The sequence below is a fragment of the Empidonax traillii genome, unplaced genomic scaffold, assembly GCF_003031625.1.
Source record: "Empidonax traillii isolate 1590-97213 ecotype Southwest subspecies unplaced genomic scaffold, ASM303162v1 scaffold401:size1000279, whole genome shotgun sequence".
Lineage (NCBI taxonomy): Eukaryota > Metazoa > Chordata > Aves > Passeriformes > Tyrannidae > Empidonax > Empidonax traillii.
In genome coordinates this window covers 59,538-72,828 of record NW_020955594.1, presented here as the reverse complement: position 1 = coordinate 72,828, position 13,291 = coordinate 59,538, and the positions used below count along the sequence as shown (strand labels likewise).

At 36.0% G+C, this 13,291-nt stretch overlaps 1 protein-coding gene across 1 annotated transcript in view; it reads right to left on the bottom strand.

Annotated features, from left to right (window-relative positions):
• LOC114062352 (ankyrin repeat domain-containing protein 26-like) overlaps nucleotides 1-13,291 on the bottom strand; it is a 54,875-nt gene that overhangs the window by 17,362 nt on the left and 24,222 nt on the right. Inside the window, exons 20-29 of the mRNA XM_027893668.1 lie at nucleotides 11,422-12,414; nucleotides 10,334-10,572; nucleotides 9,361-9,510; nucleotides 8,751-8,784; nucleotides 8,412-8,544; nucleotides 6,891-7,104; nucleotides 4,338-4,521; nucleotides 3,787-3,933; nucleotides 1,705-2,658; nucleotides 53-205 (exon numbers count right to left, since the gene is read on the bottom strand). Coding sequence (XP_027749469.1) covers nucleotides 53-205; nucleotides 1,705-2,658; nucleotides 3,787-3,933; nucleotides 4,338-4,521; nucleotides 6,891-7,104; nucleotides 8,412-8,544; nucleotides 8,751-8,784; nucleotides 9,361-9,510; nucleotides 10,334-10,572; nucleotides 11,422-12,414 — 3,201 coding nt within the window. The remainder of the gene's footprint in view (nucleotides 1-52; nucleotides 206-1,704; nucleotides 2,659-3,786; nucleotides 3,934-4,337; nucleotides 4,522-6,890; nucleotides 7,105-8,411; nucleotides 8,545-8,750; nucleotides 8,785-9,360; nucleotides 9,511-10,333; nucleotides 10,573-11,421; nucleotides 12,415-13,291) is intronic.

Genomic DNA, 13,291 nt, shown 5'->3' with positions numbered 1-13,291 from the left:
GCTTTCAATAGCCACTCTCAGATTTATTAATATAATTACAGACATTGTGTACCTTGGTTTTAACCTTTTCCAATTCCTTTTGCAAGCGCAGCTTGTCTTCCTCCAGGTCACTGCGATAGCGTGTAGTAACTTCAAGTGAAGCTTCTGACATAGATTGCTTTTTAAGAGCATCAGCAAGCTCCTGCTGCAGCTGTCTGACCATGCCCTAATGAAACAGTTAAATGAGCATGAATAAAGTGATTAGGAACATGAAAAAAGCCTTTACTATGACTTATTTGATTATTCAATTAGACCTGTCTTTGGATTGAACTCAAAGGTATGAAATGTTGCCTGCCACCAGCAGGCATGTGCACAGATAATTACTGCTCCATCTTTCTCAATTGAGCACCTCCAAGCTGTCATCAGCTCTTCATATTTCCTAACACACATAAAAAGTTCAAGTACTATTCTTCTTGAAACCAGGCACAAGCACACACTGCCATCGTGAATTTTTTTAACATAATCCAAAGAAATCTGTTGTAATGCAAGAGCCACAGTGTGACTGCAGATACTACTCTGATGACCAAAGCAGGACTTCATATCATTCTTTGTTCTATTCCTCCCTTTAAAAAATATAATTAAATTAATACATATATCTGAAAGCTCTTTTGAGATATACTTTATATTGAATCTCATCTCCTTACAGTTGTCTTACTGACTATATTTTAGAATAACAACTGCCTTTATACTGACATATTAGGTTTACCAAAATATAGTATTTTCAAAAAGAACCTGTTATTTTGGTACTAAGAATACAAAGCAATTCACTGATTAAAATTATGGACAGTACTGCTGGAGTTCTCTCCCCACACACACCTTAAAATAACTGACAAATGAAGAATAATGTTGTTATATGAAACATGCAGATATTAACCTCACTCAAAGATCCTACATTTATTAGGAAGAAGGAAATGTAATTTTAAATCACTATTCAACTCATTAAGGGAGACAAACCTTACACCGCTGTGTCTAAATACTGAATGTGATTAGTTCCTATTTTCCAGAAAGTAAGGGAGAGTAAACAAAATGGGCAAGGCAATTTTTAAGTCATTGCTCTACCTGGAATTGGTAGAATACTCTATCAATAAAGAACACTCCACCTACTTCTAGGAACATATATAATAATACATTCTCCAGTCAGAGACCCCTTAGAACCCTGAGAACATACATAAATTAACACTTGAATAGTATAATACTTTTTAATTTTGATAGTTATCTACAGAGAAGAGGTTTTTCTCTGTAGGAACTTAATATAAATCCATTCTATGTCAATTCACTTGTTTGCATTTTCATTTCTCAACCCTCACATACTGGATGGTTCTTCCTTTTATACCACTCTTATTTGTGTCATGAGTGCAATGCTTATAAAAGCCATCAAGTGCATAAACCCGTTCCATAGGACAAAAAATGGACTGAGGAAAAGTTGAAAAAAGTTCTAGAGAAGAATTACATTTTTTCATCAAAGCTTAAATTTGGATACCTTTTTTCTGTTCTCTGCTCAGATCCCATTTGCCAAAACCTTCCACTATTTCAAGAGAAACACAACAAACCAGAACAAATCAGCATTATCTGGACCCATGCATATAGCTTATAACTGGTACGCTTCAGAAACACAAAATAATTTCAAGAACTGACAAACTTGTTCTTTCAAAGTCTTGATTTTACCTCTCTCTCTATTTTGTCAGTCTCATATTTGAAGACTTGTTCTCTTAAATCAGCACACTTGGCATTTAATTCCTTGTTTCTCTCTTCCACGAGGTAAACTTGCTTTTCAGTATCAGCTCTGAGTTTGTTGAAAATATCATTAAACCGATCCTGTACATCATTCACTACTTTTTCTTTGATGATCCCTTTGTTCTGCACATCTTCCAGTTGCTGACGGAGCAAAAGGTTTTCACTCTGGAGCTGGGCCAATCGCTCCTGCATGGATTCCTGCTTTATTGTAAGTTTGCTTACTTGATCTTTCTCGAGTTGTCGAGCCTGATCGTATTCCTTTGCCTGACACTGGGCTTGACTTAATTCTTTTTGTGTCATTTCTAAAAGCATTATTTTTTCTCTGAGCATTTGTTTCAACTGGTGAAGTTCATTTTCTAGACCATTAGCTTTGCTTTCAGCTTTACTCAGCTGCTGAGACAAGCTCTTGTTGGTTTCTCGCACATCAGAGAGGTCATGATGCAGCTTGTCTTGCAAGCGAAGCCATTCATCACGTTCTCTCTGGAACGTTCGCTCGGCATCACTTTTTGATGACTGATGACGTTCAAGCTCTTGAACAGTGGTGTTCAGGCGGGAACGAAATGATTCAATTTCTGTCTCTAGTCTGTCTTTGCTTTCTTTTGTTTGCTCAAGTTTGGAAGTTAGCATTGCAGATTCTGTCTTTAGTAAGTTCAGCTGTCCATTGTACTGAAAAACTGTTTGTGTTAAGGCTTCCTCATTAAGTTTAAGTTCCTTTTTGAGATCTTCGTTTTTTTCTTTCAAGGTTTCATTTTCCTCTAAATATTTTCCTTCTTCCTCCTGGTGCCTAAGTCTTATTTGATCAAGTTCTAGTCTTAGCACAGCAATCTCATCTTGCAGTAACTGATTTTTGTACAACAGATCCTTTTCTCTTTCAGTGTCGGATTCCTGAATGACAGGGAACATGAATAAATAGCCAGATGGGAAATACATCTACAGAAATACTTCAGCATTGAACTGCATTTTAACATTTCTAATAGTGAAGTATGACTTCAAAGATAAGAGTAAAATTTCAGGAGATATATAAGCTACTCTATGAACCCATGCACATGCACAGAATGAAAAGTGTAACATACCCATAAATAAACACCCCAAATACACAATGCTTTTTTTTTAGCTTAAATCAGCAACTAACTAAAAGTATTTAAAATATCTCAGGTATAAAGCTTTTAAAATTATGTGTGTGTTCATGCCTCTAAAATATTCCCTTTAATTTACCTGTGTTACTAATCTGGTAAAATCAAGGCTAAAGAGGGTGTTTTCCTTCAACATCTTTTTAACATTTTTTCTTTAGCATTACTGAAAGTTAGCTATACAACCGAATCATCCCTGGAATGCAAGAGTCTTGTATATTGCCTGTTTATTACAAAACTTTTTTCCCCCATAAAAATATCCAACCAACATTAATTGGGCAGCATAGCCAAAAATAAGTAAATCTTCCAAGAACTGCACATTCTTAGTAAATTCAGATTTTAAGACAGTGTTCAGGACCACTTTTTCTCCTTCAATTATTCTAATGAGTACAGAGAATTTCATTCACTGCTTATCCTTCACAAAATTTTAATATGGGGAGGTGGAAAAGAAAGGCACACTAAAGTAACTAAGTTTGATAAGGGAGTAAGTAATTAAAAAAACAAATAATGGGAACACAGAGTGAATATCAAACAACTTTCTTCCTGGTCAACCTGAATGTAAGTAGCTAGGTGTTTCACTGCTAGAAATCTTAAAAAGTGATGATAAAATGTCTGGGAAATGAAAAACAGGACAGTTTAAAAATGGTGTAAATAGTGCTTTCTAGTGGTTTTCTACTTGCACATGCAATTAAAATACACACAGGACTGATCCTGCTTTCCAGAACTTTTAAAGACATAAGGGAAAATGGAAGACGTATTCACACAGTGAAGTTACACTGGTAAACTGTAAATAATCCATCAAAAAGCAGAAAAATGTATATAGGATTATGACTTGAAAATGAACATGATAAAGTTTAATTAATTAGGGGTAAAGTCTGCTTACATCTGAATTTTTTCCTATAGTTCTTCTTGTCTCTTCTTCTAGTTCCTTTTGTCTCCAAAGGTGGTTGTTCAAAATGCTTTCTTGCAGGGCTCTGGCACTCTTTTCCTGAGAGAGCTGTCTCTGGGTTTCATCACGCTCTTCTTCAACCTACAATAACACAGTTAAACTACTTGCACCTTGAGAAAAATCAGAGTTAGTAATATCTTCCCATTTTCAATTTTATTCTTGCAAATATTTTTGCTTCCCCATAGTTATAATAATCCACCTATAAATTTTCATTTTCTTCTGAAAAAGTAAGAAGAAATACAGGAAGTTTTGAAGGAATTTAGAAAAATAACTCAAAGTTTGGCTTTACCTGAAATACAAACGAGAAAAAAAAAAAAAAACCAACAGACTTCTTGGAAACCAACTGTTCTTACAATTTGGCAGCAGTTATCCAATGCCTTGTCCACAAACTAAATACCTCCTCCTTTAGGCATACAGAAACACAACACCAATAAAAAAGAAGTAGGAAATAAGAAGACAAGTGTATAACAGATTATTTAATATACCTGTTTCAAGAGCTTTCTCAGTGTTATTAACTCCATTTCTAAATTTCTTGATTGTAACTCAAGTTGCTGTTTCTCCTCCACCTCTTTACAATATTGCTCTTCTTGCCTTATGAGTTTTTCTCTTGTTTTCTCATAGAGTGCTTCTACTCTGACCCTCTTTTCCTCTTCTTGTTTCAAAGTAAATCTGGGATTTAACAGAATAGTTGAGAAACTAAAGAATTGATATAAAAAGTAGATAATCCACATTATGAATTTGCAGAGACAAACCATAAAAATATTAAATATTGTCAGATTTTATATTTTTTCTAGAATTTTTAACGTTTTAAAGAATTCTAACTTCTTTCCATTATCCTTGGTATCAGTTTGATAATTTATGGAAATAAACCACGGAGTGTTTTATCCTTTGTAAGTAAGTTTATATAGGTAAATATACAGTAGTATGCACATTTCTGTAATTTTTAAAGAAGTTATCTTCACATTAGAGACACTTCATTCAAAAGGAGTTTGTTGTCTTTTCTGATCAAAGCATCATAAAATTTTGACTAATAGGATGATTAATATACCTTTTCTTAATATGCTGAGCATTGCCTGCATGTTACAGACTCAGTGATTGCAAGTAATGCTGATGAAACAGCACATTACTTATCTCTCTGACAAACCCAACAATTTTATAACAAGTACTTTTCTCAGTCTAAAACAACTGCTGACCACAGGAAGAGCAAGCAGTTTCTATTTACTCCAGAATGAGGTCAGTGTTCAAAAATATATTTAGAAATGCACAGGGTTTAAATTTAATGAGATTAAAAGTAGTTTTAAACCTTGATGGATCTACATCTGGGAGAAACACCAGCAATTAATTTTGAAGGTAATTCATACTGAAAGCCTTAGGGAATATCAACTTCTTTATGAACTGAAACAATCAGCAACAAACACCAACATGGGGAGAAATGGTCCATGGTCTGTCCACAGTATAAAACAAAAGAGCAGTTTTGCGTTTCACAATTAATTTTAGGATGCTTTTCTCATATCCCTTGCAATAGTCAACAAAGAAAAAAAAAGTATTAACACAAGGAAAAAGCTGGCAATTGCAAATCTGCTTTAAAAATTCTGCAAAACAAGTATCAACAGCCATTAAAAAATTATTCAGAAGACTGACAGCAATGTTTGTATTTCAGCGGTTTGTATTGCAAGGAGAAAGCTTTACCTATAATTTTTAGGGTAATTTCACAGAAGAAAAAATACAGTTTTTGTAACTGTAAAGCTAACGTTGCTTTGATAATTTATTTAGAACAAAAATATTACTTATTTGTAATTGATACATTTTTGAGAATTTTGAAAAACCATGTGCTGGTTTTGGCTGGGGTGGAGGTAATTTTCTTCACAATAGCTGGTATGAGGCTGTGTTTTGGATCTGTGCTGAAAAAAGTGATGATAATATAGATGGTTTAATTATTGCTGAGCAACATTTGCACAGCATCAAGGCCTTTTCTGCTTCTCCTACCACCCCGCAAGTGAGCGGGCTGGGGGTGCACAAGAAGTTGGGAGGGACCACAGTTGGGACAGCTGACCCAAGGGATATCCCATACCCTATGGCATCAGCATATACAGCAGGTGGAAGAAGGAAGAAGCAGGGGGATATTCAGAGTGATGGTGTTTGTCTTCCCAATTCATTGTTATGTGTGATGGATCTCTGCTTTCCTGGGGATTGCTGAACACGTGCCTGCCCATGGGAAGCAATTAATGGATTCCTTCTTTTGCTTTGCTTGTGTGCATGGCTTTTGCTTTCCCTTTTAAACTGTCCTTATCTCAACCCATGAGTTTCCTCACTTATACGCTTCTGATTCTCTCCCTGATCCCATTGGTGGGGCAGTGAGTGAGCGGCTGACTGGGGCCTGGTTGCCATCTGGGCTTAAACCATAATGAACTGCTGGAGTCAAATCCAGGCAAAACTGGGACTGGCTGTCTTCCCTATACCAGAAAGCACAATGCCTCAAAGCTCAGTTCCCTCAGCCTCTCCTCTCAGGGCTGCTGTTCCTGCTCCATGACCAGCTTGGTAGCTCTCTGCTGAACTCACACATATCAATTAAGATCCCTCTTGTACCAGAAGACCAAAAATTGGACCCAGGGTTCTAGATGCAGTTCAGCAAGTGCTGAGTAGGGCTGGATAATCACTCCCTTCAATCTCCTGTTGCACTCTGTGGACTTACCCGAATTCCTAACACCAACAGAAGCTGCAAAGACACTAACATCCACAATTTATATAAATCTTCTCTCTTATAAATCTCATTTTCCCATACAAACTCTCTTGTTCTTTTCTCTTGTTATTAAAAAAAACCCTTAAAACTTGCAGAAGATTTTAGATGGAGCTAATATTCAGGCCTTTTTTTTTCCCCTGACATTATGTCAGTTATAGCATAACTTGCTATAAGGGATTTAAAAAACCCCAAACTCAGAAGAATGTAAAACTTCTTATCCTACCACAGCCATCATTAGCATCTTCTAGTGCATTAATACCAACAAGATAACATGTTTTCAGGACATAAGGATACATACTTAAGGCTTTGGATATCACTTTTCCATTCCACTTCTTGATGAGCCAATATAGATTTCAAATCTTGAGTCTCTTCTGCTATTAATTGTGATTCCTCCTTTTCACTTTCCAATTTTCTTACTTCTTTACAGACAGCTGTATACCGATTTTTTTCATGTTCTATTATTTGTTCATATTTAAGAAGTATGTTTTGAATTTTCAGTAAAATAGCAGAACCTATTTTGAGATAGAAAGATAAAGCTGCACATATGCACAAATACCTTGTAATGTGTTAATTAGGCATGGGTGATAAAGTTTTGGTAGTGGGAAGACTGCCTGTACTGCAGAGGTCTCTGTGAGAAGAGGTCAGGGGTTGCCTCGTGCCAGACACAGTTCCACTGGACCCACTGCAGGGCAAGGTTGAGCCTCTCAGTCATGCTGGCGGCACCTCAGGGAAAAATACATTTAGGAGAGGGCAAATCCACCACACAGGTAAAGGAAAAGGAGAAAACAACATGAAAAACAGTGAAGGTCAGTGAAGAATGGGGTGGAGGGAATCTTAATTTTTTTGGCTTTGTTTCTCACGGTCCAAATTAATTTAAACTGTAACAAAGTAAGTTTCCCCAAGTGGAGTCTGTTTTGCCTATGACAGTAACTGGTGACAGCCCTGCCTTTGTATTGATCTTTTGGCTTTTTCATCCTATTTTGTCCTGTTGGGTAGAGGCAATGAGAGAGCAGCTGCACAGAAGTTTGGCCTTTAGCCAAGGTTAATCCTTCATGTAAGTGATGCTTACGTTTCTGCAATGCTACGTGTATATATGCAACCTTCTTATGACAGTTTATTTATATATATATATATATATGCGTGTGTGTGTGTGTGCACATGTGCTTAAGTAAAGCCATTATTTTGCTGCACCATTTGTGGGGTACGCTGGTTTAGGCTGGGACAGAGTTAATTTTCTTCACAGTGGTATAAGGCTGCTTCTGGATTTGTGCTGAACACAGTGTTGATAATACAGAGATTGTTTTGTTATTGCTGAGCAGGCCTTACACAGAGCCAAGGCCTTTTCTGCTTCTCCTACCACCCAGTCAGCAAGGAGGTCAGGGGTGCACAAGGTGTTGGGAGGGGACACAGCCAGGACAGCTGACCCAACTAACCAAAAGGATACCCCAGATCCTGTGGCATCATGCACAGCATATAAAGCTGGGGGAAGAAGAAGGAGCAGAGGGATGTTTCGAATAATGCATTACCTTCCCAGGTAATGAATGTATTAGGAGAAGCTCAAATATAATTTGCAAGAATCTGCTTCTTCAGCTCTGACTAAACAGAGAACCGATGATAAAGTAAAGCAAGTGTACTGACAATGCAGGGAGGCATCTCAAGTTAAGGTGACATAATTTCACATCCTTTGAGACCGTTCTCTACCCATAAACAAATATTAGACAGAACGAGGAAACTAAAATATTTAGGAGGGCATGCAAAGAAACCATGTTTTAAAAGAGAAACATGTAACATCTGAAGAAAAAGTGACTTTACAACATACCTGTATGATCCACGCTGAGCTGCTCTAACAGCAGCAAAGCCTCTTTGTAGGTGGATGTTGGTAATGCAACATCCTCTGAAGTTGTGTCAGATGAGTGAGTTAAATCAAGGTCATCAGTTACATCCATGCCGACCTACAAACAGTAGAATATTTTCCGTATACAGCTATACAGTATTGCAGATCCTTACAAATGCATGCATGACTCATTTTCTCATTCACAGTCCATAAACTTAGCTAAAGTATGATAAAGGTGCATACTAGCAGCAATTTGTGCTGTTGATCCCACCTAAGTGATTAAAAGCTGATAAAACCATTTATCAAGAAACTAATTTACAGTACCTTGTTCTTTTCACTCCCTGTTTTTGCTGCAGGTCTGGAAAACAGAAATGTATTTCAGTTCTGGCATGTTTACCTTGCATTATGAACAATATCTAAAGTTGCTTTGAAAACCTAATTTCAGAAGGAAATTGAAGTAAAATTTAATATAAGAATTTTCTTAGCTGTAGTTGAATACTGGAAAAAAAATTGTCTATCATTGTTGCTATTGGAAGACTATTTTTTTCCACAAGATATTGAGCAAATACTTGAAAAAACTGTTCTCTGCACTTCACTCAAAGTGACAGGAACTGTACAGCTACAGATATGTAGACAGACACAATTATGTGCATTCCCTGTTTAATACCAGAGGTTTAGCTCTCTTCAGTACTGAGACTCTTTTTTCTTAATAATTATTCAGCATTTATGCCCATTGACCTTTTAATTAACTTGGCTAGGATGTTCTAAGCACTCTGATCAAAAAATAAGTGTTTTGGAATACAAAAGGCATCAGATCATGTTGTCACAAGAAAGAACAAGAACCATTGTACACATCAGGTTTACAAAAAACTTCCCTTCAGCTTTAGGTCAATTTTTGTTATTAAGTTTTATTTATAAAACTTATCTTCAGTACCTTTCTTCAGCTTGAGATGTTTCACTGAAAGTGCTATCCTCCTGTGTTTGAAAATGATTCCGACTGGAGGAGCTCATCTGCTGATTATCTGTCTGCTTCAAAGTCTGTCTTTTATTCATCTTTGCAACTTCGGGATTCAGGGCAAATTCACTGCATTAAAGAAAAAAATAAATCACGAGTTGAGTAATTTTACAGAAAACATTTCTGTGAAACAGACATACTTAAGATGATGTCCAGAAACAACTGAGACAAAAAAATATCTCTGATAAAATACAGACTTAAGTCCAAAGATGGTAGAGTATTTAAAAGTATTTAAAAAACCTTCCCATAGGAATGAGGCAGAATTGTACAACCTGAACTTCGGGAAAACTGAAATATATCTTATATCCCTATTTAAAGAGTATCATGAACAGACATTCCTTTGAAGCACAGCCAAGAAAACACTCCTGCTTAGAATTACCTAAAAATATCTGTGCTTCCTTCAAATTTTTTAGATTGGTTTGGTAGTATCATCTTTTCCCTTTTCCTGACAAAGAGCATCTGAACTTATTGAAAACACCACCTGCATGTAGGTCACTTAAAATCACCTAAAAAAGGGAGACAGCAAAATAAACTGCAAGTTCCTACTTGGCTTTTCTGTGTGGTTGTTTCCTACAGAAATAACTGTTTTTTTCAGTGTTTGACTCTCGTTGTTAAGGCTCATTTTGCCTCAATATTATAAGGAAATTCACAGGAATGTGGTTTCTCTTTTTTTCATTTTCTTTTTAAAACAGGCAATAAATTTGAACCTCGATTATGAGCTTAGGTTTTGGGTTTTTTTAAAAATTATTTTTCTTGAATGTCCGTGACAGTGGACTACTCAGTATGGCTTCCAGTACTAAGGACACTACTTTAACTAGTAAAGTATTAGTAAACCTAACAGATACTTGAGTAATGCTACAAATAAGCATTAGAGATTTTATCTTCACTTTACCCTTTCAGTGGCCTTTTAATTAATTTTGACCTCTCCTCAGCTGAAAAATTCTTTTTGTCCTTTTCTTCTGTACTGTCTTCATTCTCCATTTTCAGATAGTCATTCTTCCTTAGAGTAAGCTTTTCTTTCATTTCCTTATTAGTAATGTTGTCTGGCGGCGTACTTAATTTAGCAGCATCTTCCTGTTTTGCCACCTTCTGCATTTTCAAACATCTTTGTTTGCTTTTTTCCTTCTCAACCTAAAAAAAGAAAAGTAAGTTTCATGTATTTCTCAGTATTTCCAGAAACCAATATCCAGGATTGAATAATTCAGTGTCTACTTCTGAAAAAGCATAAAATGAAAATGAAAAGAGAAATAACATAGAGAAGTATTTTTGACAAAATTACATTACAAAGCGTATTGTCATTGAAGGTACTTCAAATTCACCCATGGTTCCATGAGAGAACAGAAACACAGTCCTCAGAAAGAAAACAATCATGTATCTTAAAGCATGAACAACAAAGAATTGAAAGCATTACTGATGGATTAAAGAGTTAGAAGGACTGCACAACGTTAGTTGTAAAAACAGAAAAAAAAAATCAAGTGGAAATGCCCTTGGTTACTGCTTCCTCCATGGGGAGTGGGTAGTGTGGCAGGGCAGAAGATTCCAAATGCACAAGCAGAAATAGTTTCACAGCAAACAGGAATTTTACTGAAGGGCAATGAAGACATATCATGCAGAAATCACAGCAAATAAAAAGATTGGTAAAGACCTGTTCAGAAGCTATTTTCATTCTTTGTGTCAGAATCAGAACTGATTTAATTGTGTGCACTTCTTTTTATGTCAATTAAGTGATAACTACTTACACTGGAACTAAGTGCCACCTACTGTTAAACTGGAAAAATAATGCACTCTGTGTTTTCCAAAAAGGATGAAAAGAGCAAAAAGGGCAACTCTCTGCTGCTCTCTTTATTCGTAAGTATTGTGTTTCCATTAAAACAACAACCAATTGGCACAAGACAACTTCACTTAATGATGAATAGCTAAAGTGAACAGGACCATTGATATGGAGAGAGCCTAAAAAATAAAGAGTAGCAGGTGAACTACCTCTTTTTGCAGCTGTGCCTTCTCTTTCTCCAAAGCCAGGAATACTTTTTGCAGCATTCCTACCTTACTCTTAAATCTTTCCATATCTTGTTTTAGTTCTTCATCAAGATTCCTTTCAAGCATGCCACAAGATTGCTGAGCATTTGCAAAAAGACTTTCAATTTCTGTTTCTCCTATATTATTACTGTTGATAAGGCAGTCCCTGTGAACATCATCATTAAATCCAGAGTATTTTTCAAGTTTCCTTTCTGTTACAAAAACTGCATTTTCATCACTTGTAGAAACAGCTCTTATTTTAGGAAGAGTATTAGAAATGTCACTCAAAATACTTGATTTTAAGCTAAGTCTCAGGGAGTATGCAGGACCTTCCTCTGCATTTTCACTACTTCCACTATCATTCTCTTCTATTTCGAAAGTAGGCATTCTCTTTTTCTCTCCTTTTGCCAGAGACACCTTTCTGTTATCCATATTGTTAGTGCCATCTTCTTCATCTCTATTCCAGGTATCTTCCACATTTGCCTTTACACTATTTTCATCAGGAAGGATACCAAGACTCGGAATTACAATTTTCATTTGGGGTACTTTTCCATCTAGGATAAGTTTAGTATCTCCAAATTCACCTTTGCTTTCTAACTTACTGCTTGATTCTGTCACAGGAGATGAAATAATGAAAGAACTCTTCAATCTTTCACCAAAGCCATCTTCTGGTATTTCTTTCACATGGGAAGCAGTCTTCCCAGTTTCATTTTCACCAAACAACTGCTTCAATTCTGCTGTAATGTTTTTAAAATTTGTTTTCAATTCTCTTTTCTCCTTTTCAATCCACAGTTTTTCATATCTTTCTTCCCAAGGTTTCAGACTTAACTCCTTATCAGCACTGTGCGATTCCTCATTTTCTGCTAGGGCTTCCTGATGTGAAATTTCTGCTTTGTCAGTCTGATTTTCATGTGCTCCTTTTTCTATCAAGTTGGTAGTTTCTAAAATACATTTATCCTTAAGTAAACAGGTACAGACAAAAAGATTACCAAGAAAAAAGAAGTTACAGTTAATCTAAGTAATTTCTGCTGCAAACTCATACTATCATATAATAGAAATAATAGAATTAAGGTATTTTTGAAACAATTTTTATAATACAAAGCAAGGGATACTAAATTAACAGTTCACTGAATCATCTCTTTCTTAAAAACAGAAGGACTTAGTTTAGAGACAACAGTTTGTCTGGATTAGACTTGACTGGACATTAGGGTTACTTTTACCTTTAAGCCTGTCTGCTTTCTCTAACTGGTGGCCTTCATTTGAAAGCAATTTATTTTGTCATGTTTTATTGCTTTAATACCATTTTTCTTTGTAACTGCCAACATTTTCTCATCCTCCATTGTTTTCCACTGTCTGGCAGTGTATTGGCTAGCTAAGCTAATACACTGTTAATCAACATGACAAGCTTTTTACTGTCCACCACACAGAGAATTGGCTAAGAAGAGGCCTATTTCTTCAGCCAAGATGCAGAAATTTTAAATTCCATTCCAAGCTGCCTTATTCCTCTCTAGAATGCCCTCTGAATAAACCCTTCTCAAACACTTACTAACATGGCCAAACAAGCATGTATTTTGCAGAGGCAGAGAAAGCATCAAGAAGGTCACAACATTTTAATTTTTTAATTTCATCTTTCTTTTACCTGGTATGTTTAATCAAACAGATCAGCATATTATATACAAATCTCCCTGTTTACTTGAATGTGCCTTTTGCAAAGGGGAAAAAAAAAAAGAATTTCACTACACTGTTTCCCAGCACCACGCAAAAGGAAAAACACCGAACAAAATTTAAGCAAACCAGCTGGAAACAAATTAGTGTAACAGCAAGTATCCAATAT